The following is a 25,554-nucleotide window of genomic DNA, read 5'->3' on the forward strand; positions in this document are numbered from 1 at the left end:
CTAAAAAAAAAAAATTCAATTTTTATATGGCTATTCAGATTATCTACTTCTTGAGTGAGCTTTGAAAATTCTTATCTTCCAAAGAATTTGTCCATTTCACCTAAGTGTCTAAATTTATTGGGAAAAAGTTGTTCATAATATTCTCTGTTAATACCTCTGAGAATCTTTAATGATATCATCTCTCTCATTCATTATATCGTTAATTTGCAACTTCTTCTTTTCCTGATTAGTCTGGCGAAAGAGTCATCATTAATGATATTCTCAGAGTTAAGCATTGGTTTCACTTGATTTTTCTCTACTGTTTTTCTGTTTCATATTTCACTGACTTCCATCTAATCTTTATTATTTCCTTTCACCTACTTACTTGGGATTTAATCTGCTCTTGTTCTAGTTTCTTAAGGTGAAAACTAAGGTCACTAATTTGAGACTTTTCTTTTCTAATATTGATGTTTAATAGTATACATGTCGCCCTTGAGCAGCATCCCCCAAATCTTGAAATGTGTTTTTACTTTCATTCAATTCTAAGTACTTTATAATTTCCCTTTTGATTACTTCCTTGACACATGGGTTATTTGAATGTGTATTATTTAGTTTCTAAATATTTGAGGATTTTCTAGATTCCTTTTTGTTGTTGTTGTTAATTTATTTTTATTTTTGAGTGCATTGGGTTTTTGTTGCTGCTCGTGGGCTTTCTCTAGTTGTGGTGGGTGGGGGCTACTCTTCATCACGGTGCGCGGGCTTCTCACTGTGGTGGCTTCTCTTGTTGCAGAGCACGGGCTTCAGTAGTTGTGGCTCGTGGGCTCTAGAGCACAGGCTCAGTAGTTGTGGCACACGGGCTTAGTTGCTCCGTGGCATGTGGGATCTTCCCGGACCAAGGATTGAACCCGTGTCCCCTGCATTGGCAGGCGGATTCTTAACCACTCTGCCAGCAGGGAAGTTCTAGATTCCTATTTTTGATTTCTAATTTAATTCCATTGTGTTCACAAAACCCTACTTTGTGTGAATTAAATCCTTTTAAATGTATTGACTTGATCATGATCCAGAATGTGGTCTACCTTAGTAAATATTCCATGTGAACCTGCAGATATGCATTCTGCTGTTCAACGTTGAATGGTGTGTTCTATAACTGTTAACTAGATCAAGTTGGTTGGTACTGTCATTCAAATCTATATCCTTACTGATTTTCTATCTATTTTACCAATTACTACACAAGGGGCATAAAAATATGTTCAATTATCTTTTTAAAGGATTTAAGTAATGAGAAAAAAAAACTGTATACATTTACCCATGCAGTTACCATTTCTGGTACTCTCTGTTCCTTTGTCAGACCCATATTTCCATCTGGTATTACTGGTTCCTAAAGGACTTCCTTTAACATTTCTTATAGTGTGCATCTGCTAGTTATGAATTCTTTCAGCTTTTCTATTTCTGGAAAAGTCTTTATTTCCCCTTCAGTTTTTGAAAGATATTTTATCTGGGTATAAAATTCTACATAAGTTTTTTCTTACAGTAGATGTTAAAGATGTTTAAAAATGTTGCTTCACTGTCTTCTCCCTTGCATGGCTTCCAATGAGAAATTTTCCTGGTTCCTCTGTATATTAACATTCTTTTTTTTATGGCTGCTTTTAAGATTTTCTCTTTATCGCTAGTCTTGCGCAATTTGATTATAATGTGTAATGCATTAGTTTCTTCGTGCTTATTGTTTGGGGTTTGTTGAGCTCTTAGATCTGTGGATTTATAGTTTTAATCAAATTTGGAAACATTTCAGTTATTTCTTCATTATTCTTTTAGTCGCCCACTGCCCCACAACTCCAATGCATGCTTTTGTGGACCCCGACTACAACTATATTCAGCAACCGGAAGTTGTCCCATAGGTCAATGAGAGATCCTTCTTCAAGAATTTTCTGTACCTTCTCTCTCCTATCTCTTGCTTTATTCCCATCTCAGACAAGAGGTATACCTCCTCCTATGCCAAACTATATCTTTACGTGGGTTTCTGAGCCCGTTCACCTATCATCTCTTGGACCTCCCCTCCAATAATCACAAGTCCATCTCTTTCTCCTCATTGCTTCCCTGCCTAAAAGCCACACCAAACCAACCCAATAAAATAAAACACAACATTAACACAATAAAACCTCTCTTGATCCTGCCATCCCATCAAGCTACAATCCTTCCACTCCTTTTCATAGCTAAACTTCTTCAAAGTGTAATCTATTTATTGTCTCCACTTTCTCACCTCCCACAGAGCCCTTAACAATCATATCCATCTTTAATGATTTACTAAACCTGCCTGTTCAAAAGCCCTCAAAGATTTCCTCATCCTTTCTGACTACTGCAGATATGTTTAGAGACTAGACTCTCCTTGAAACTATTTCCTTCCTTGGTTTCTAAGACACAGCATTCTCTGGATTCTCTTCTTACCCTTCTGTTTTATTCATTATTCATCTTTCCTTTCTCACTAACTAAAGTAAATATTCCCTACATTTTCTCTTGGCTTTCTTCTCTCTTTATATTCGCTACCTCTGAGATCAACAAACTCTCTTGTTTATTCAATCACACACTTTTACGAAGCTGATGTACAATTTCTAATATCCTGCTTCTATGTCTGTCCAGAATTCCAGACCTACATTCCACCCATCAGTATCCTGAACTCAACATGCCCCATAGCAAATCAATCATGTTTTCCCCTCAAACCAGACAGTCTACCTGTTGTCCTCAATTGTGTTGCATCTTTACAGTGCAAAGATTGCACTTATGTTTTCAGAAACATGGGCCCTGGGCACAAAAGCAGAGTAGGTATCTATGCAATGTATCTAATACTTAAGAGGGAGACCCTAGGCCACAAAGGTCAATTAATAAATCATTTACTCATAAGTAACAACTGTAGTCAAAAGAACACATGGAATCTCTGAATTGAAGTCTGTAGGAGTGAGACAAGGAGAAAAATGAGGATTCAACATGGAAACAGAGGGGAGAAGAGGACAGTGTGAGGCCCTCCAAGATTCTTTTACACAGTCAAGTACACAGATCTCTAAGGATAAGATTAACACTGCTACGCGCGCGCGCGCACACACACACACACACACAAACACACACACAACTTTAATTCTGTAAATATGGAAAACCTTCTAAAGGAAAATAATTAAGTCAGAGTTCCCCACTGCCTGTTCTGGGAAAAATGACTTGTGCCAGAAAATATAAGGCAGTGTGTGATAGGTGCCATTATTAGGTAGACAAAGAATTCTTTATGGGTGTCATTAAGTAGATACAATTCTCTGGGATCCAAAGATGATCAAATTAAATGGCATAGAAGCATCTGGTGAGTTTGGACTCAGCAGGAATTCCGGACTGGCTGAAATGCAGAATATAAGGAAACGTACAGTAGAAAATATAAAACTGAAACAAGAAGATAAGGAACAGAAGTTCTGAAAACCAAGGCGAAGGAGTTTGGATTTCTCTTTACCAATTCCTTTAATTAAGAGTTCACTCTGAAGATCAAAATATCATGGAGTAACATTCCAAGCAGTGGAAGCTTGAGTCCAGTCGATTTTCATTAACATTAACTAAACAATTTTCACAAGTTTCCAAAACTAACACTATGCCGTACTCGAGGTACAGGCTTTATTAGTATATACCCCTTTCTGAATATCCAATTTTTGAAGCTATACTATTCTACGAATTTTAATTTTTCAGACACGTATTTTCCAGGCCTTTCCAATAACCACAGCAGAAATATATATCTATAGAATTATGTTACTTTAAAAAAGCTTTACTGGATGCACAGTGGTGGGCCAGGCCCCTGGCATACTGAGTGGAGGCAAGGGCCAGGAGCCAGGATCCAATTAATAAATTTACACAAGTGACCTTTAAAGGGTTCTTTTTAACAATTCTTCAGTGTAAACTATCACCTAAAAATCTTAATAATCCTTTATACTTATCACTGTGGCTTATACTTTTCTATTCCAGCTAAACAAATGTACCCAAGTGTACAATGACTATATAGAAAGTGTATTTTGACTGCATCAGGTATTGAATTTAGTACATGTTGCTAACTCTACTTCAAAAATCAGCAATCTCTAGGCACAGAGTGTCCTACATGACTGAAAAGAGACCAAATCTGTCCTAGGATCTAATATCGGATGCCTACCAAGCCATCACACATATCTGCTATATATGGTACTTTCCTCCACTGTATCAGATGCTTAGACACTGCTCTATCAGAACACTGGGGCTATTTGAAGGGGATATTAAATAGAATGATAAGGACAAGGCAGGAAAGGAAAGGAAGGATATGTTCACAAGACCTCTTAAGGAAAATATCTATTCTCAAGGAGAGCCAAATACAGAAAATAAATTGAGTGCAACTACTTGATCACAAGACAGGAACTGGTCACTCTGAAAATATATTAACTGTTCCTAAAGTAAATCCATTTATTCCTCATTCCCAGGAAATATTAGGACTATTTCATAAAACTAAACAATATTTTCTTAATGTTAATAATATTAAACTTTAAATCTTTATTTCCTAAAGTAATGTCTGAATGATTTTTTCACCTCTCCAGCTTTTTTCTAATGTCTTTTAATCAATTCATCTTAACATGAATATTTAAATAGTACGTCTAAGATAGTTGATGTGTAAAGTGTGCAACCATAATGGAAACAAATTAAATAATGGGACTCTAAGTATTATTCTAAAATTAATAATGAAGAAAGGGAGTAAAATAGAAAGTTTTCTATTCTTTTAAAAATAATAAGCATTCTCTGAAAACTATAGCTCTCTCTGATACCACAGTAGTTCAGAAGACCACTCTTCATGGGCATGTTATGAATGTGAGTTTCTCCTGCACCAGTCTGTTCAGGGTTGTGGCAATGACTTTCCATGGCACTGGGCAAAGAGGAGCAATAAGAAGCACTCTGCAGCAAGCAGAGTATCTGCATAACTACAGATTTCTCTCCTTCTTCTGGAGATAATCTCTAATGTTCACAAAAGAAATAATGTCATGGAACACATTTTCATATGCCCTGCACCCTAAAAACTGTTTGAATACCTTAAAGGATCTCCTCATTGCCATAAACCACACTGATAAGACTCACATGGAAATCATTTCCTTGACTTGTTTTTTTCCCAAGAAAATGCTTTGTAAACACAATGTAATACCATAAAGGCAAGAAAACCACCAAGAAAAAACTCTTAATTGTGTATTCCTGATTGCACTCAGTCTCTTAATAGAAGGTAGCCTCTTACAGAATTGTTAGCTACTATAACTAGCTAAATAATTCAAAGAAGACATAAATCAAGAAATCTATTTTCAAATAAAGGAAAAGAAAGTCACCAAAAAAGATCTATGGCAGTACCACATCTGATGAAAACAGAATAAAAACAATATCCAGAAATTCTTAATAATGGCTATGATGATGTCATATCTTAGAATAATATTAGAGATTTATAACTAGTCAAATCTGGTTGTGCATATTTCCTAAGTTCAACAGTTAAAAGCTGATATTAACATTATAATAATCTTGACATAGTAAAATATTGAATCCTTCCAGTAAAAACTATTAAAACACAACCCAGAAATGCAATGTATTATTTTTTATTTTTTTATTTTTTGCAATGTATTATTTTTAAGACAGAAAACATTAATGTATTTCCAAATAAATCAGGGAGAATTTTTAACTATAAAGGAATGCAAAAATGTTAAGGGTCTTTTAAAGGGCAGAGAAAATGTTCCCTCCAAGGCAGTAATATCATTTGTTAGATGCTACATTAATAGCTAAAATATGTACTTTACATGTGTAGATATTCTGGGGGGAATGGGGTTACATTACTTATTTTGCATTTGACTCTGAATGAAGTTTTACAGCCCGAAAGTAGAATATTAAATGTAGCTTTTTAAAACCCCAACTTAATCCATAAAGGAAAGGTGGAAACACAGCATAATGATTATGTATACACATTTCAATACAAATGTTAAAAAGCAATTTAACATGTGTGCTTTAACATAAGAATTCAAAAAATACTCAATCCCACAAAACAGAAAGGCAGGATTTTTACACTAAATAGCCCCATCACAGTCATAGGAAACAGAACAGTATTCCCATTCCTTTCAATCTCAATTGTCCAAGGCAAAAGATATTGTGGGGAAAAATACATTTTAAAGGAAATGAATTTATAAGAATCTAAAGAAGAAATATCTGAACATTTTAGGAGCTGACCATGTTAAACGTAAATCAATGTGGGTATTCTCACCAACACATTCTAAGTACAGCTCAGAAGAACTTGGGTCACACAGACATTTCAAGTAAGTTTATGCCAATACATGCTAAAAGTGGTGATGATTTTAAAGTAATTCTCCTGTTAAGTCAAGTTCTTACATAAAATGTGAACTGCTGCAAAATTTGTAAAATATCATAATTGTAAGAAAAACTAATTCTAAGTATGATTTTGAAATATTTGCTTAACCAAGTCATATATCCTCTACATGGACTTTACCAGCTAGTAAGCGCAGTGTACCCAGCTGAAGAGATGTAGATCACACTGCTTAGAAATGTATTATTAACTATAGTCTCATTAGTTGAAGTGTATCATCTAATTTTCACTCTGGAGTTCCTGTGAAATATGTGATCATAAGTGTTATAAAAGATAATTCCTAAAAAAATTTCCTATTACTGCTTAAATATACAATGGAACACTTACATAGAAATAAGCAAATACATTAAATTAAGCATGCATATTTTGGGGGCTTCCATTGTGCAAGCTAACAGTACTACTGGCCATCTTGCATACCCCTCTGAAATATTACTTATCAATATTCCTTTTTCTAAGAGAATAATCAAACAATTCCCAATCTCCTTGAAGTTACATGGCATCTTTGTATTACAGACTGCCATCTAAGCAACATCTTCTATTTCCTGCCCGTTAGACTAGTTTTGGGTTCACCACAACTGCCACCTCATTTCCGTTAAGGCAACTATGCTATATTTCAATGAGTAATAAAATCATAAAATTTTAAAATCATCAATCTTTTTAAAACCATTAAAAAGAATATTAACATCCCAAAGAGATGAGTGAATTAATCTTTTAAATCAAATATAGAATGATATTTTCAAAGAAGATGTGAGGAAAGTTTCTTTTACTTTTCTGCATTCAAAAATGTTCAGATGCAGGCTTTTCTACTAAAGGGGTGGATTTGAAAACCATGTAGCTCTAATTCAACTGATATTATGTTTTAGAACTATGTTCTAAAACCAAAGTTAAACTCAATTTTTTTTCCCCATGAAAACAGCTTTGCTTAATGTAGTAACTGGTAAAGAATCCCACCTACAATTCAGAACTTCTGAATAAAGATTTGGCAACCTGAAAAACAAGCACCTGAGTATAACCAGTCCTTACTGTCATTCAATACAGCAGTTGTTTGCTAGCCTAAATCAAGCTCTGCTTTCCTTTTTTTTAAACATCATTTGAGAAAAATAAACATCAAAAACAAAACAAGCAACCCCTCCTTCCCCCAAAAGAAGTCCAGGTTCTCTTTAGATAGCTATGAGAACTATGTAAGTTGCTTTGCGTATTTGTATTGCTTTACTTGGAATTTTAACTTCTTGACATTAATGTTAGAGAAGTTTTATTTTATTATCACAGCTCTGGAAGAACAGACCAGGCCTAGTTTCCCACTGCAATACAAGCTGAACCCTCAGGGCTCTGTGTCTAAGAATCAGGATTTATTCCTCCCACCTCCACCCATTCTCCAAAAGGCCCCATGCCTCTGGCTGGGAAAGACTGTGGCAACAAGTTTCCATCCACTATTAACCTTTGCAGCTGCTCCATGAAGCAGAAAACATCCTTCGCATCATCACTCATATCTATTCTGCCCATCTCACAAGTGTCAGATAAGCTTTTTTTTTTTTCTTTTCAGAGAGTAGTTGATTATAAATTAAGTTAAAACAAAGTATTTTGAAGATATGCATAATGAAAGACCTTCACTTACAGGAAAAAAGTTTAAAAACTATATATGTAACTTGTTCATTCACATCAAGTGAGCACATCTCATCAAAACACTTGGTATGCAGAAAGGCACAATATATCAAATAGCTAACCTAGCTCCTGAAAAAGAAAAAAAAATTTAAATTAAAAGACTATAATGACAAGAGAGGGTTCCTCCCTTAACAAATCATTTTAAGGATTTTAAATTGGAAGATTAGTTTTTCAATAAGGAAATCTTAGGTAATTTCAATTACTGAGTGTAGTGGATCGAATGGTGGCCCCAAAGATATGTCCACATTCTAATCCCTGAAACCTATAGATATCACCTTATATGACAAAAGATGTGATTAAGTTAAGGACCTTGAGAGTAGAAACATATCCTAGATTATGAGATAAATCCTAAATGCAATCATATGTATCACTGTAAGAGAGAGGTAGAGGGAGTTTCGAGAGACAGACACATAGAGGATAAGGTGATATGAACATGGAGCAGAGAGACAGATGGAGAGAGATGGAGAGAGATGCAGCCACAAGCCAAGGAGTGCCAAGAGCCACCAGAAGCTGGGAGAGGCAAGGACGGTTTCTCCCTTAGGGTCTCTGGAGGGAGCACAGCCCTGCCTACACCCTGATTTCAAACATGTGGCTTCCAGAATTCAACTGTGAGAGAATAAGCCTCTGCTGTTTTACCACCAAGGTTGTTGCAATCTACTACAGCAGCCACAGGACACTAATACACTGAGGGAAACTGTGTATTAAAAGAGTAGTCCTTAACCCACACAAACTTAGTAAAAGGGAAACCCTATATTATAAATAAAATATATCACTGAGACACAAGATATAATGATATAGTAAGCCCAATTTTTATAGCTGAAACTTTGAAGCAAATTACTCTATAAAATTTTACATGTAACACTAACAGATATTGAGTGACACAGGGGGACCTTATAAGCAGAAGTTTTACCTAATCTCTAAATATTCAGCTATAATAATAAAGTGCATTAAGCAAGAGATAGGGAAATAAATTAATTTTCCAAATCAAACTAAAAAGTGGCAGAAATTAAAAACAATTAAAATGCCTACAAAATACACATGAGTAACTGTGGCTTCTGAAACTATACATCACTAAGTTTAAAGGATCCCACTATATGATCTGCTTGAATAGACAGAACCACCCAGAAACTGACAAAAAGGAAGAGAGTGACATCTGGGGAACTGTAAGCTACACAGGCCATAAAACTTGGAAGAGGTCGTTTGAAAAAAAGAAAACAATAAATCTTTACTATCTGACAGCCACTTGGTCATTCTGAGACTTAAAACACCTAACTTCAATATCATCACCTTTAAAACTGGGATAGTGTCTACCTATCTCATAGTGTTAATAGCCCCCTCACAGGTCATCATGAGGATGAAATGAGATTACACACAGTGATGGTCCATGGTTTGGGTCACAGCTTATCTCCACAAACTAGCTGACAGTTAGAAAGCTAACTATACTTGCTTTCTGAATAAAAAATTTCAGGGAACAGCTATCAGATTTAAAAAATTGAAAAACATTTTAAAAGCATTTGGAGCCTCCTCCATTCTGCTGATATCCCGGGGTCCCAGCACTTACCACATCACTAGCACTGGAGAACTCATTATTAACCAGACTTTCAAGAGCCATCCACCGAACCGGCCTGTTTTCGTTGTCCCCCAGACAATGATAGTCCATAGGGAACAAGTCTCTGGAGAGGGCATTATCTGTGATCTTAACTTGAAGTGTGTCATCAATGCTGAAAAGTAGACATGAACATCAAATACAATTGAATACTGAAAAAATATGGACCACAATCACTCATAAATACAACACAGTTCCCACTGCGACTCATGGAGAGAACCCAAATTCAGGGAACACTAAATATCAAATGAGAGTGACAAGCTCATGGCACCTACACACAGTTCCTAGCAGCCAGGTCTTTGTGGATGACTTCCCTTCTGGCCAGATAGCTCATTCCACAGGCAATCTGAATAGCCATGTGGACCAGGTCTTGTTGAGAAATTGCCTGTGGTAACAGAAAATGACAATGTTTGCAGTTAGCACAAAAACTTTGATGGTAGTTATTTTATTCTACAATCTTACTCTATCCCAAAATGCACCTACACACTAAGTTTTAAAAAGCTACTTCTTGACCAAGAACATGTTCCCATAGCTTCCTATACTTATACCTACTACAGTCCTTATCATTCTGTACTGTAATTTACCATTTACTTCACTCTCATCTGTTAGGTGTATCTCCCCAACATCCAGCATATACAGTAGCGGCTCAATAAACATCTGTTCAACGAATGCTGAATTCTAAGGGTAATATTTCAAATGTTTATTATTCAATAACTTGTTCTTTTCTTTTCCAATGTTAAGCTTTTATTAGGAGGTTATCCCCCGGGGACCATTTTCAAACTAATGCTAGTTTACAGCTCTCTCTGATGTGCTCCTCTAGGGCTAGTGTGCCAGGACTGTAGGTTGAGGAATGAAATTCTTCCCCAGGTGATGCTGGTGGGCTATGGCTGCCAACCACTTGCTGGAAACCCTGGCTACCAAATTATCACCCACAATCTACACCTCCAGCTACCACCAGCTTTTTTTTTTTTTTTTTTTTGGTACAACATGGACCAAATGGCTCTGTAAGGTCTATTTCCATTCCTAGAAGGGAGATCTAGTACAAGTACCTTCAAAGAGTTAGGAGGAAAATGACTGAGATGGTGTCACAGAGGGTTTGAGGTGATTATGAATAATACACAATGGTTATACACGGAAAACCTTCAGCATCAGCAGAGTGTAAGCCTCAAGACAGGAATCACAAACCATCTCCCTCTAAATCAACAGGTTAGCAATATCTTCTGGTTCAACTTGAGTTTCTTTTTACAGACTTCTAAACAGTTTATATATAGGAATGCTAACATCTACCTTCAAAGATATTATTAGAAGCTACTGGTAAATAATTGGTATTTGGGCAAATATTTCTCACCTGTGGATTATTGGCCTCTACTAATTTGCACTGCCGTAAAAACAATTTAAGATTCCCCCAATTCATGTAAGGCAATATCACCATGGGCTTTTCTCCTTCTTCTATACAGACATGGGTAATAGGAAGAAGATTTCTATAAAATAATAAGAAATCAGGAGAAACACAAGTGAAATCTGAAACTTCAGGGGGTTATTTTTAATAAAAACTAATAAAATAAAGATAACCTAAAACAAAACAAGAAAATCTCAAACTTACTTAAAAGCATACAACCATTAAAAATGTAAAATTATAAATGCTCTTTTAGACTAGACTTTAATGTTTTCCACATATCCACTTTCCTGATAGGGAAAAATTATAAACTCAGAAGTTGTTTCCTGTGGACTAGATTCTCTTAAGACACACTCTAGCCACGCTAAATCTCTACTCTAAAGGGTAATCAAAGGGACCTAAAAAATGACTTGAGCATGAGCATATGATAACAGCCCATTTGGTTCATTATCACGCTTAAAAAAAAAAAAAAAAAAAAGGGCCCCAACGCAAGTCTGCAGAAAAGAATATGATAATCAAGAGCTTGAAACTGTCACAAAAAGCCAAGAAGTTCTTAGCAGGTCACATGGGATTTCTAAATCCTAAATTTACCATTTACTGTCTGTGTGACCATCTCTCTTGGCCTTAGTTTCCATACCTCTAACATGGGGATCCCACCAGCCATACAATGTTGCTGTGATATACAAATAAGGCCAAGCACGCAGTAAAAAAAAAATCTTGTTCCTTTTAAAATCTCCATGGCGCACATAAATACTTTCACCCTATTGCCTAATGACACCTCTTCCATTGGTACCTGGAAGTAACTGTTAATTTCTCCCAAGGCTATGTAACTCTTTACGTAATTACCTCATTTCCCCCACTAAGCTGAAAATTCCTAGATGGCAAAAACTAAAGTGAACTCCTTTCTTACACCCAATGCTTTGTATTCTGTGCCACAGAAATAAGCATTTAATAAATATTTGATAAGTAACACCAAACAACAACCTGAAAAACATTCCTCTTCCTTAACTTGGAAAATTCTGCCTCTAAGGATATTAATAAGGAAATATTATTAAACATATGAAAGCTATATGAACAAGGATAGTTAATGCAGTATTACTAGTAAAAGCTGCAAACAAGATTGTCCAAAAGTAAGGAAGTACAGCCAAATAATAGGATAGTATATAACAAATAGTCACAAAGGGATGCTACAAGAATATGAGTAAAAGCTTACTTATAGGAAAGCAAGATACAAAATTCACATGTTTGCAGGATAATTACAAATATGGTGGCAAATACAACTCTGCACAGAAGTATGCCAAGAGTTGTTGTTTTTGAGTTGTGAGACTTTAGATCATTTCTACCTTGCTTTTCTGTATTTCCTAAATTGTCTCAATTGAGTATGTATCTCTTTTAAAACCACAGTCACACAATTCTGGCCTAACAGTGCAGAAGTGAAAGCTGTGGGCCCCCCTCCTGCTGTGCAGGAGTTACTAACAGGGAAAGCACTGACCCTGAAGAGCCGGGAAAATGAGGACTCAGGGATCAGTAAACCTGTATGCGGCAACTTCTCTGTAAGGCTTCTGCTTGCATTACAGCCCAAGAGTGGCAGTGATGATTAGTCCCACTTTACAGGCGAGGGAGTCCATGAAGGGGGTAAGGGGTAAGGTAATCTGCCAATGACAAACAGCAAGCACATAGAGGAAAAAATTCAAATCTTCATCTGATTCTAAAAACCTTGTGTTTTCCACTGGATCACTGGACATTCCCTCCCAGGGGAGCAAGACACACCAAGTCCCACACATACTAAAATGACTACAGCAGGAGGATGGAGGGAGGGGGAACTGGAGGAAGGCAGTCAAAGGTACAAACTTCCAGTTATAAATAAGTACTAGGGATGTACTGTACAACCTGACAACTATAGCTAACACTGCTGTGTGATATACAGGACAGTGGGTAAGAGAGTAAATCCTAAGAGCTCTCATCACAAGGAGAAAATTTTCTTTCTTCTTTCTTTCCCTTTTATTGTATCTATATGAGAAGATGGATGTTAGCTGAACCTACCATGGTAATCATTTCACAATATATGTAAATCAAACCATCATGCTGTATGTTTTAAACTTATACAGTGAGGTATGTCAATTATTTCTCAATAAAAGTGGGAAAAAATGACTACAGCAGGTGTGCACTCAGGTTTAACTGAACCTACCATGATTTCAGGAGTAATGTGAAGAGCTGCCCAATCTCTTTAACCCTCCCAAAATTATTTCTCTGCACCTTTCCTCATGACTGAAATTCACTGAGCAAAGTTAAAGGAATCTGACCCAAACACAGGAAGTTTTCTGGATGAGATCAAATCATTTATTCTATCACCAGAGGATTAAAAGCCCTCCGGGAGAAGTAACAAGCTGCATGAAAATGTTTCAAAGAACAAATGGCTGCTCTTCGTTCTGCCCAGTTTATAAAGGAAAGGAAGATAAAGAGGAAGATCTGGGATCTATAAGAAGAGTGGATGAGGCAGAAGCAGGTGCTATAGAGGAAAGGCAGGTTCTGCAGGGACTTGAGGCAAGAACTGGTCCAGTTCTCAGTCTTGCCGAGCATGCCTGCAGAGTGAGAGCCATGAGGCATTCAGCAAAGTGCCCGTCATCAGGCACCCTTGGGCCAATGGAGAGTCAAACTACAAGCAGAAATAGATTGAGTACTTTTTATGAAGCACGTCTGATGGAATTTAAATAGATCGACAGCTATCTTTTATTTATACAGCTATTTTAACTTATAATAAAAATTATTCTCAAAAATTCCAGTGGAAAAAGGAAAGAAAAGAAAGAATTTCAAGATGCTTTAAAATATTTCAACACTTTAAAACTCTTAATCATGGAATGTTAAAACATGAAGTAAACATGATGAATTACATACCAAAACTAGTTTTTTAAAAAAGGTAAAATCAGAAACCAGGTGTCATTTCTTGCTGAGTGTATTGAGTTTGCTTGATAAATTCTATAATATGATCACTGAATATCATTATTTCATTTTTAACCCTCATGCCTAGCAGTGTTCCAAGTGCAAAATGGGCACTTAATGAATGAGAACATATGCATACACAGAGCCATGAACAGTCTAGACATCAGGGGTCAAAAGAAATGTGTTATAGGCCCTAGTCCCCTTAAAAATGAAATAAATTGCTAGCAGTGAGAAGAAAGAACCATATACTTTCTACATATTGACAATGTGTTTTGCTCATTAAAAACCAGGAGTCCTGGTATCACTTTATGATGAGGAAGAACAATTAACCAGGATCAAACCATAACCTGCCTTTAGAAGACATTTCCTAATCACTGAATGTACAACCCTAATTCAGTAAGTCATCCCATTCCACCACCTAAGGGTATCCTGGGGCTACTAATTCATCCTAGTTGGATGCTGGAAAATCCTATAGCTTAAAGCTGCCTGAGAAAATGCTGCAAATGCTTGCTCTGAACATTTTTCAGCCAAAGCACCTTTGGGCTACTGTGGATATAAAACTGCTTCTTGAGAAAATGCTGGCTTTGTCTATATTTATCCCTGCCACCCACTTCTGTGCTGATGTGGTACAGACCTTTCATCAAGGTAAGAATACTAGCTAAGTACCTAAGTACTAGGTTAACATTACATACTAGTATTAAACACTCTGGTTCTTCCCGCTAGGGTCAGCATAATAAATCAAGTACTCCCAACATTGTCAAAAAGGACATTCCCAATTGATCATTACCCAGTTCTTGCTTTGTTACTCAGAGGAAACAAAATGTGGTTTTTTTTTTTTTTTTAGAAAATATAGTCTAAAGGGTAAGTTATCTATCCATTCCTCTGCAAATGAGTTCTATTCTTGGAATGAATCAGTGAATCAGGTCAATGGAAGGTAACATTCTTAAATCACATGACTTTAACCCTTCAAAAGGACATTTTTAGTCCCTCATTACTGTGTGGTCAATTTTTTTCAAAAGTCTCTGGCTTTTTTATTTTCAATGAAACTAAAAAGTATATCTGTTCATTATCTTAATCAACGTCCCAAGTATATGATAAAGCTAATGACATCTGTCTCAGAATGTGAAACCAGAAAAAGTTTTCTCCCCCAAGAAACATGTACATTTCCTTCCCTTCTAATGCTGAGATGTATCAAACTTTAATGTTTCCTTCAGCCTTGCTTGCCCAGAAGCTAAGAGTTGTTTTATGTTCAATCACATAAAAATAACTGTCTTCTTAACGTTGGCTTATTTGTCTTCTTTTCCACCATCACAATGCCAAAAAACTCAATTTCATTTTCATTACCATTTTACTGATCTTACTATAGCTGCCTTCTTTTTAGGTTCTCAAATTCTTTTGACTATGAACCAAAGTATAAATAAAATTCAAAAATAAAACTCTGCATAGTCATCTTATTTTTTGGCAGAACTCAAGTAACTGCTCAAAGTACACAGAAATTACAATGCATAACGCCTTTTGCACATGACTTTCTATCTTTTTTTTTTTTTCCCGGAAGTCCATAAATATCTTCCAGCAATGATGGTCACCATTCCATTTTTTAAACATATGTGATCAAATTTTCAGTAGGCACACAAATTAAGCTGACTCTGTATAGTGCTTTAAAACAACAACAACAAAAACCTTGCCCAAACATTGATACTGCACATTGTGATACTATAATTACACCCTTTTTGGCTCAGAAGATAGAATCTCTTGTTATAGCTCTGTGAAAAGGACTGATAATAAGCTTTTAAAAAAAGTTCTTCCTATACAGAACTGTAAATATTTTTTAAAAATCATACTGCAAACTAATGGTAAGAGACTGGTTAAATAAAATGTGGTGCATCCATTCAACGAACTACTATGTAGTCTTTTTAAATGTGGATGTGAATTTATAGTTACTTACATGAAAAGTTAGATACATTGTTTTGCCATATCAAGAAGTGGGTTAACCTTGTTAAAGATAATGGTATTGTGATTATATAGAAAAATGTCCCCAACTTTTTGGAAAATGCATGCTGGAAATGCATTGAAAGTGCTGAGATATCCAATTTAGTTTAAAATACTTCCACACTTGCAAATATCTACCTATATCTACCTAAATAGATGATAGATACATAAACATGCACAGCAAAAATGGCAACCAATGGCAACCATGGTTAACCACCAATGAATTTAGGAGGTGGGCTTATTGGTGTTTATTATTCTTTTCTTTGGTACTCTTCATGTTCAACATTTCGTAACAAATATTTTTTAGCATACGTATATCATTATCCTACTTTTTAAAGGGAAAGATGCACATAAATATAAACTCTTCCCTGAAAGCTCAGCTATAATTATCCAGATGTGGGCTTACATACTCTTCTTTATATTTTACTGTGTTTTTAAATTTTGTGCAATGAGCATGCATTTCACTTTTATATTCAGGAAAAAATAAATTAAGTTATTCCAGAAATGCTTTCTATTAAGAGCACATTACAACATTCTTTAAAATGTAGCATACAATGCTACCATGCTTAACACTTAAATGCTGGGTGGTTTCTCCTCTCACCTGTGATGAAGACCTCGTAGCTTACAACTTTCAGTGAGCATCATTGTCACCTGAATTTCAGAAGCTTGATCTACATAAAGAAAAAGACACTGTCATATATAGTATGATAATATTATACATATGACATCAATATTTTCTGGTATTAGTAAGTAACTATCTCAGACTGTATGGTAAATTTCATTAAAAGTTACAGGCAAATCTAAATAGGTCTAGCCTAAAATTCTATTGTAGTAGGTAGAGTCTCACTGACAAGGTCAACATTTACAGATGCCATTAAGGATAAGTTTGACTACATAAAAATCAGAAATTAAGTAAGGTTCCAGAAACAAAGTAGAGAAAGTAATAACAGGCTGGAAAAATATCTGTAACACATAAGGCGTATAAAGGGCTGATTTCGTCTTTTTCCCCCTTCTTTAAAGAACTCATACGATAAGAAAAAAAACTGAAAAAGAGGCAAAGGATATAAACACATAGTTTACTAAAAAAACAACACAAATGACCAGCAAAATTAAAAAAACGACTTTCTGCCTCACTCCTCAGTAAAAAAATGCAAATTAAACTAGGAGATGCCATCTTCCTCATCAGACTGGAAGAGACACAAAAGTCAGCCACCTGCCAGTTTGGGCAGGAGTGTGAGGAAACAGGCTTATCAACAGGTGGGGGAAACAACAGCTAACACAATTTTTAATATCTTTTACCATCATCAATCCCACTGCTAAGAGTCTACTCACAAAAGCTCATCTGTATAGAACATAACAAGAATACTGTTCAATTATAACAGCAAAAAAAACTCAAAACAACCAAAGATCAAAGTGCCCATCACAGAGAGCTAGTTAAATTAGCACGTAAGAATACTATGCAGCTACCTTAAGAAAAAAAAGTCAGATTTACATGTACTGACAGAGGAAAATCTGCAAGACATATTAAATTTTAAAAGCAAGGTGAAAAACTGTGTTTGTGCGATCAGTTATATTTCAAAATCAAATTTATTTGGAAAATTAGATATATTTGGGTGTGTTTTTCTTCTTACTCACAGAGGGAATCATAAGAAATTGTTTACGGGAGTTACTTTTAGAGATGCGAGAATTTACATTTTGCACCTTTCTGTCCTGTTTAAACTTTCTAACCTTACAAACATAAAATTAGAAAAAAATGACCACAGGAGTTCTGACTGGAGATTGTGGTGCATTTTACTGTTTTCTTCTTCTTACCTCTATGTGGTTAAACAAACAAAAAGAACTACTATTATATTAGTAGAAAAAGATTTAATTTTCATATAACAGCCCAAATTAGCATGATTATTCCATTTTATTTTTAGCTTCTGAACTCATGGTTTTTGGTCCAGGTAACAAACAGAACTAAAATTGGCTTTTAGTTCAATGTTTTTGAAATAAAACATGATAATGCAATTTACCAATATCTTTAGTCTGCACCTTCAAAAGAATTTGAAGCCATTAAATATTTGCACAAATCTACAGGGACGCCTCCTCTTATAGGGACCACTGCTTTAGTAAGTATAGAGGATTTTCTCCCCTGTCTGAAAAGAACATTTCCATTAAGTGAATAGTATATTTTCATTATAAAATTGAAAATGAGTTTTAATTTTTAAAAAAATGGGTTTTAAATATCAAAAACAAAATTAACAGTATACCTTTAAAAATACTTTCAAAGAAGCCAATAATCGATTTGTATGTCAACAATAAAAAAAACAGTAATAATAATTTATAGATCTTCTGATCAATGCAGTAAGAGGGAGAAGAAGACAGAAAGATGGGCAAAGCCAAGATACACCTCCCAGCCCTACCTAGTAAAATGCTAAGCCAACAGTAAAATCCAGACCACTAAACTCAGGCACCATGATTATACACTCATTCCTTAAAAGTGGAGCTGTCAAAGCTGAGAAATAGTAAATTTCATTTACTTCCAAGACTAACCCGTGGAATCACTCCCTCTCTCATTACTTGATATTAGTGTTCCCTTTCCAGACAGCTTCACTTAGTTAAAACTTTTGTAGGAATACAAAATGGGTAGACAAAAAGCCAAGGACGTGGAATACTTGCTACTTCTTTGAAAAAGCACTTTATCTCAATGTCTGCTGAAATAAACTCTAGTTGTTTAAAAACTGCTTAAAATTTAGGAACATTTAGTAAATGGCAGAATATGCCTTTTTACTCTTTCTGTAATCTGAACAACTGTTAATAAGATTATGGCCAGAACTATTTGGGGGCTGGAAGGATCTTTTTAGAACTGAAAACTAGTAATAGTTGGAGGTCTGTACCCATTTGGTAAGAGTTTACCTTCTTGTCAACTGGTACAGAGATCCAAGTAAAATGAAAGGTAATTTCAGGATGTGTCATTTTTTGCATAATTTTTTAAGGTTTTAACTTTGATAAGCATGTTCTATTAAGCAAGGGACACTTGAGCTGGATAATGAGCTAAGGAAACTTTGGAGAAAAAATAATTTTATACATTTAGTAAGAAAAAATCATTTTCCTGGATTCCTTACCCAGTCTGGTCCTAGTCTTATAATTTTAAATACTGAAAGGTCTATCTTTAAGATGTATACATTTGAAAAGAATACTATACAATAATTTACATTCTAAAAGTTACAAGAACAAAATGATTTTTAAAAAACCCTACTTATTTCTAATTTGTAAAAAATTAGAAGCTATAAAAGAAAACAAGAACTTAATACCAATAACCTCAAATTAATTGATTTATTTCATGGAATTCCATTTCACAATATTCACTGTGTGAAATTCAGATTCCTAATTTCAATCTCTGGAAATTTATATTGGAATATCCATTAAGTCTCTGTGAAAAATGGTAACTTTTAAGAAGCCAAACTCCAATTTCCTGCTTATGCCTAAAGGCAAAGGTAGGGACTTCCCCGGTGGTGCAGTGGTTAAGACTCCACACTCCCAATGCAGGGGGCCCGGGTTCGATCTCCGTCAGGGAACTAGAGCCCACATGCATGCCACAACTAAGAGTTCACATGCCGTAACTTAGAGTTCGCATGCCGCAACTAAGGAGTTGGCGAGCTGCAACTAAGGAGCAGGTGAGCTGCAACTAAGGAGCCCGCCTGCTGCAACTAAGACCTGGTGCAACCAAATAAATAAATAAAATAAATATAAAAATAAATAAATAAAAAAATAAAGGTAAAGTAACTGATCTTTTAAAAACTTATATTTGCACTTTTAGCTGTACTTCTAATTGTATAGCATGTAACAAAGCATACATATTTGTGAAAGAGCTTTGTCAACTCTACGTAGCTTCAATTAAAAAATAAAAATAACATTCCAAAAGAATAAATCTCAGAGACACTCAATCATGTGGAGTTATCTAACAATTTTAAAGCAAATACCGTGGTCGGTAAACTTCCTCTGTGTTTCCCACGCAAATCATGACCATATCTTGGCTAAGGACTCACTATGCTTTCTCTTGTTTCCGTCTAGCTCAGAGAGAACATTATAATTACAGTGGTAAGACACAGAAACAAGCAAGTGACTACAATTCAAAGGTACACGGAAAGAGAAATCTTATCTTGTGAAACAGTCCCAGTATCTGCATTGTGTTTTCTTATCACTATTATTTCCTTTCCCCCCACTTCCAATCCTAAATCAACCCAATTCTATACAGAAACCTCTTTTGTTAATTCAACATTCCTTCAGAACAAATTAATAGTAGCCCAGTTCTAAATTATCCATAGAATATTTACAAACCCCAGAAGAAATATTAGAGTTAAGGGGGAATGTTTCCTTTAAAAAATGGAGAAACTGTAACAAAAGGCAGACATTATTAAACTTAGGGCTCAAATTTTACATTTATAAAGAGTAATATGTAAAGTATCCTTCAAAACTAGTCAGAAAACCTAGTGGGACCAAACCTAAAAATCAATCTTTAGAAGTGTTTTGGGGTTAGGAGAAGTGAATGAATAAACTAAATTCATTTTATTAACTGTTAACTTACTCACTTAACAGTAAGTTAAACCATCTGTTTAGAAAGAAGAAAGTGTGTGTTTGTAGCATCCTTAAACAAGCAATTTTGCTAAATTAAAAGAAATCAAATTCTAAAGTTTTTTTGTTAGATTAGTACAACCCAACTTTTTAGAAACAATAAACATAAACCCTTCATACTTCCTAAGAATTCCTTTAACTAAATTTAGAAACATAAGTTCTTATAAATTAACTTTGTGAACTTCATAAAACTGTCACCTCCTACTCATAAAACTGAATTTAATTTTGCCCTCAATTTCTGCATTTGGAATGCTAAATTTGTTTTTCCAAAATTAATAACCAGTTATTTCAACTTACATCAGACACTGTCAGACATTAAGCACTCTTTAAATTACATTTTCTCTCTTAAAATGAACAAATAGACTTATCTAAGAATTATTTAAGCTTTTACAAAGCTTAAATATACAAATCAATTATAAATCATTAAAATTCTAATATTATAAAAGGTCTTGCTAATTTACCAGTATTAGGCAATAAGCCATATAAAAACATATTCTAGTTATATGTTGATAGGGAATCTCTAACTGAAAATTTTATATAAATCAATAAGTGAAATCAGTGAGTGAAAAATTAAGCATCACATTTCTCCAAAAGGAGAATATGTGAATATAGGTATTCTGTTCATGAAAATATAAACTATCACTACCTTTTAGAAAACAATCTGGCAACAACTATCAATATTTTAAATGTAAACAACTTGTGGGGCAGCAATTCCAACTACAGCTATACCTGCAAAACTCTACCAAGAAATAATACACACACACACAGACACACACACACACACACACACACAGATATTTTCTGCAAATTATATATAACAGCAAAAAAAAGGGAGGAGAGGGAGTGAGAGAAAGGCAAATAGCAGCTATTCACATAAGGTACAGTGGGTCTGGGGGTCATTTTTTTTCTTTATAAGTCCTCAGTATTGGGGGTGGGGGTGTGCTGAGATGGAGGGAAAACTACTATCAATGTTTTTTAAGAAGGAAAAACCAAAGAATTTTAACCTAGGAAAAACATAATATTAGATATAGCAAAAATGAAGTCAAATGGATGCAGTTTAATTAGAAGCCTGAGTAATATCTAATAAATATATAATAATAATAATAATAATATAATAATAAAATATAATAATATAATAATCTAATAAATATATAATGTCTTAATTTATTAGCTTCTATTTTCTATACCTTAATGAAAACAACACAAATCTCCTAAAAGGTTAGACTGTATGAGCTAAATTAACATGGACTGATTAAGGTCTGGCACACACTGAAAATCTGAAACAATTTCGCTGACATAAGCCACCTTAGACAGAAAAGCAGTATGGAAACAGAATGGGAAATAAAATCCTACCTTTAACTGTTTTTACAAATGCTTGTTTTTCCTTATTTGGATCTTTTTCATCTACTAAAATCCCATGGAAAATACGCCCAAAAGTACCTAAAAGGAAAAATAATAATTATTGAGATCATATGATAACGTTCATAAAATTATAAGTACAAAACTTTCTGGCACAATACAACTTAAACATAACAAGGGAAAATGTGGTCAACATTACTCCTGCCCTAGCATAAAAAGACTCAAATCTTTGTTTTTTAATGACTGTTAAAGGCTCTTTTTAATTACAAAATATCTTATCTTGCCTTTTGAAATACCAAATTTAAACTATATATGAGAATTCATTCTGAAATATCCTAAATAAACTAATGATATAGACAGGAGCACTGGAGCTCAGTAATGGGGTATCCACAGAGACATTTATGAGTTTCTAGGCTTAGCCTCAGAGCAACGACAAAGGAGAAAAATGGACTCTCCTCATACATTCAAAAACACCAAAAAAATCTGCTTCCATTAATTACTATTTGCCACTGGAGACAGTTCAAGCCCCTCCCTTGGCTGTGACTGACCTACAAGCATCTCAACCAAACAGATGAATTCAGAATGACTCACATGCATCCAAAACATTCCAAACTGAGTTATGGAAGGGGGGGGGAAAAAGTAATTCTCTATTTAACAACTTGAAGAGCTCAATAAAGTATTTTATTATTAATTTCTGTCTTCTTCTTTCAGCATTCTCCCCAGCCAATACCCTGAAACTCAAAAAAGAAAGCAAGGACCAGCAAGAGGGGAAAGGCAGGGTACTATCTCTCAAACACCTATCATGTGTTAGTTCATTTAATGAACATCAGTTCATCTAATCTTCATAAATGTCTAAGAGTAGACAACGGAGTCCAAATTTAGAGAAGAGGAAACTGGACATGGAAAACAGGAAATGATTTCTCCAAGGTCACCCAGGTAATAAATCGTGGGACTGGGATTGGAAGTTGGGCATAACTCCAATCCCCATGCATGCGCCTTCTGCTAGAACCCATACACTTTCCATCACAGAGAGAATTACTTAGAATGTTTCAAAGAGGCCTGCTAGGTAGTGATCATCTCAGACAAGAACTAAACAGAAAATATACTTTAAAGGTGACAAACACTAATAATCATGCCTTAATATACTTGAAAATCAACACTTGCACCAAAGCTGTCCATATTAAGGCAAATTGAAAATCTAAAGAAAGGGAAAATAAAAATCAGTGTTATAGAGGAAACAAATTGTGCACGGCTTTCTATCCTTAAACTCAAAATGAGATGAAATTCTTAAATTCTGAAACAAAAAAATTTTTATACTACTAACATTAAATCTTCCTTGAAAACCTGATTTTGAGATAATAGATACCTTCTTGGAGTACATCTTTTAGAGTTATCCTCTCCCTGGATATTGCGATATCCTTCACCTTAGCTTTGGCCTCCAAAAGAGTGACACTTCTCAGGTCATTCTTCTCTATCCGCAAGGTAGGATAACCTGAGGAGCCAACAAAGCCAAACCAAGAAATATAAATACCCTTATTATGGCATCAGGGTCAACTAGTTCAGTTAGAACCTCAGGACTCAAGTCACAGGAATGAAACAATGTAAGAATCATAAATGGAAAAAGGCACACACACGAACAGGGAGAATTACTTATGAAGGCCATACTAAATTTTAAAGAAACACTTTCCCACCTATCCCAAAATCTTAAAATGCAGAATTAAAACAAGAAACACTAAAAATAATATTATATTACTACCAGTTCAATTGTTCTTCAGCCAAATGAAACAAGCTTTGATTCATGGAATTTAATTTAATCCCTCATATGGACTGCTTTTCTCTCCAAAGATTTTCTAATATAGTCTCCTAACAAAAAAAAACCTTTTCGAATGAAGAGATGTTTGTAAAAATATCTTTTCTAAAAAAAATATGTAATTGATTTAATCATTCTGGCATCCATACAGCCTAGTCATACCACTGTGAGATTCATATTCGTTTTTCGGTTCCCTTAATTCCCATTCATTCTTAATATGATGACAGCAAAACAGAATTTCTGGCCATAAATTAAAATTCTCATTGCAAGAAAAAAAGTCAGAATAAAAGTTAGTGTTAGCAAGCAGAAATTGGACTGGTATCCCCACTGGAACAGTATTTTGGGGAAGAAAAATCCCTAAAGAATGGGTGGACCTGGACAATGGTCATCAGTGGCTGTGAGAAGAACCACATGAACGGCTCTGGAGAACTTTGTAATGGATGGATTCGGCTGACAAAGCCTGATTCCACTGATAGCACTGTGACCATGATATGTCTAGGTGCGTGTGCATATGTGAGCATTTATGAGTGCATTTATGAGTGTTTAGTCCTTCCTGGAGTTCTCTGAGTTTCTTGCATCTGTGGATTGTTGTGTTTTGTTATTTTGGAAAACTCTTGGCTATTTTGTCTTCAAGTATTTTTTCCGCTCCTTTCTCTTTTTATTTATAGACAAATATACTTCCATTGGGTTTTCTTAAAAGCACTGTTTGTTTTTATCATACGTAAGAAATGAAGTATCTATCTCCTTAAGGTAATGTCTACAAAACGAATAAACTTCTTATTGGTGGTAAATAAAAAAATTTGTCAACAAATAAATGTATTTCCACTGACTTTTTAAAATGCATTTTGCTTTTAGCATATATAATAAATTACTTATCTACGTCTTTAAGGTTATATCCACAATCAAGAATTGACTCTAATGAGCAAATCTTGACAGCTAGACATTAAAAGCAATGATGTGTTTCTTATAAATAGTTTGGACTACTCTCATATCTATCATTATATTTCCTGAGGAACATACGTCTTTCTTTCCTTGGTGGAGATGTTAACTGCTGTTATGATTTCTCTTAGATTTCTTTTAAGCTAGAGTGCCCCCTCCTTCCCTTTCGTTTTTCTTGCCACATCTTATTAAAGAAACTGCGTCAATTATCCTGGAGAATGTCCAGCATCTGCCTCTTCTAGTGTCATCTAACTTGTTTCTCTATCCCTGTATTTCTTGTAAACTGCAAGTCAGTTTTACAGCCTTGATTAGATCCAGGTTAACTCTTGGAGGGGGAGGGGAGACAAGAATATTCCATCTGGGAGCACAAAATACTTAGCTGTCCTACTTTTAATGATGCTAAGTTTCAGTAGTGGATTCAGGCAGTGACACTCTGATCCCTCAAATGGTAAAGTTCCCTACTTCCCTTTGTTCGTATAGTTTAAAACACTGACGATCTTTTCCTGAATCAAGTATTTTATTAGGGGATGCAAGTATGATTTTCTAATTCTATCATTCCTTCCACATTTATTAGCTGGGATTCTTCTGCAAAAAAACATTTTCCTTCATAAACCAGCACTATCTGGTTATTGTGAAATAGTTCAGGTAGCCAGTTGTCAGAGTAAGGCATTACTGGTGCCTTAGTTAACTCCCATAATGACCGATTTTTCTAAAAAGTATCATTACGAACTTGTGGATTTTTACACATTTTTACATTTCACATTTACATCACTTCATCAATCCACTGCAGTCAGTCATTATTCTTTCTGATGCTCAATGGTCCCATTTTGGGGAGCTCTTGTCTTCAGTAGCTTCCTGGATTTTTG

At 35.0% G+C, this 25,554-nt stretch overlaps 1 protein-coding gene across 3 annotated transcripts in view; it reads right to left on the minus strand.

Moving 5' to 3' along the window:
- The window catches only part of RYK (receptor like tyrosine kinase), a 102,017-nt gene that overhangs the window by 11,165 nt on the left and 65,298 nt on the right, over positions 1-25,554 (minus strand). For 2 of the 3 annotated variants that reach the window (XM_057545002.1, XM_057545004.1), the window contains exons 8-13: positions 23,306-23,439; positions 21,934-22,020; positions 16,565-16,634; positions 10,987-11,119; positions 9,914-10,023; positions 9,594-9,753 (exon numbers count right to left, since the gene is read on the minus strand). In XM_057545002.1, coding sequence (XP_057400985.1) covers positions 9,594-9,753; positions 9,914-10,023; positions 10,987-11,119; positions 16,565-16,634; positions 21,934-22,020; positions 23,306-23,439 — 694 coding nt within the window. The remainder of the gene's footprint in view (positions 1-9,593; positions 9,754-9,913; positions 10,024-10,986; positions 11,120-16,564; positions 16,635-21,933; positions 22,021-23,305; positions 23,440-25,554) is intronic. The other variant, XM_057545003.1, reaches the window with a different exon arrangement.

This window comes from Balaenoptera acutorostrata, chromosome 4 (genome assembly GCF_949987535.1).
Source record: "Balaenoptera acutorostrata chromosome 4, mBalAcu1.1, whole genome shotgun sequence".
Taxonomy (NCBI): domain Eukaryota; kingdom Metazoa; phylum Chordata; class Mammalia; order Artiodactyla; family Balaenopteridae; genus Balaenoptera; species Balaenoptera acutorostrata.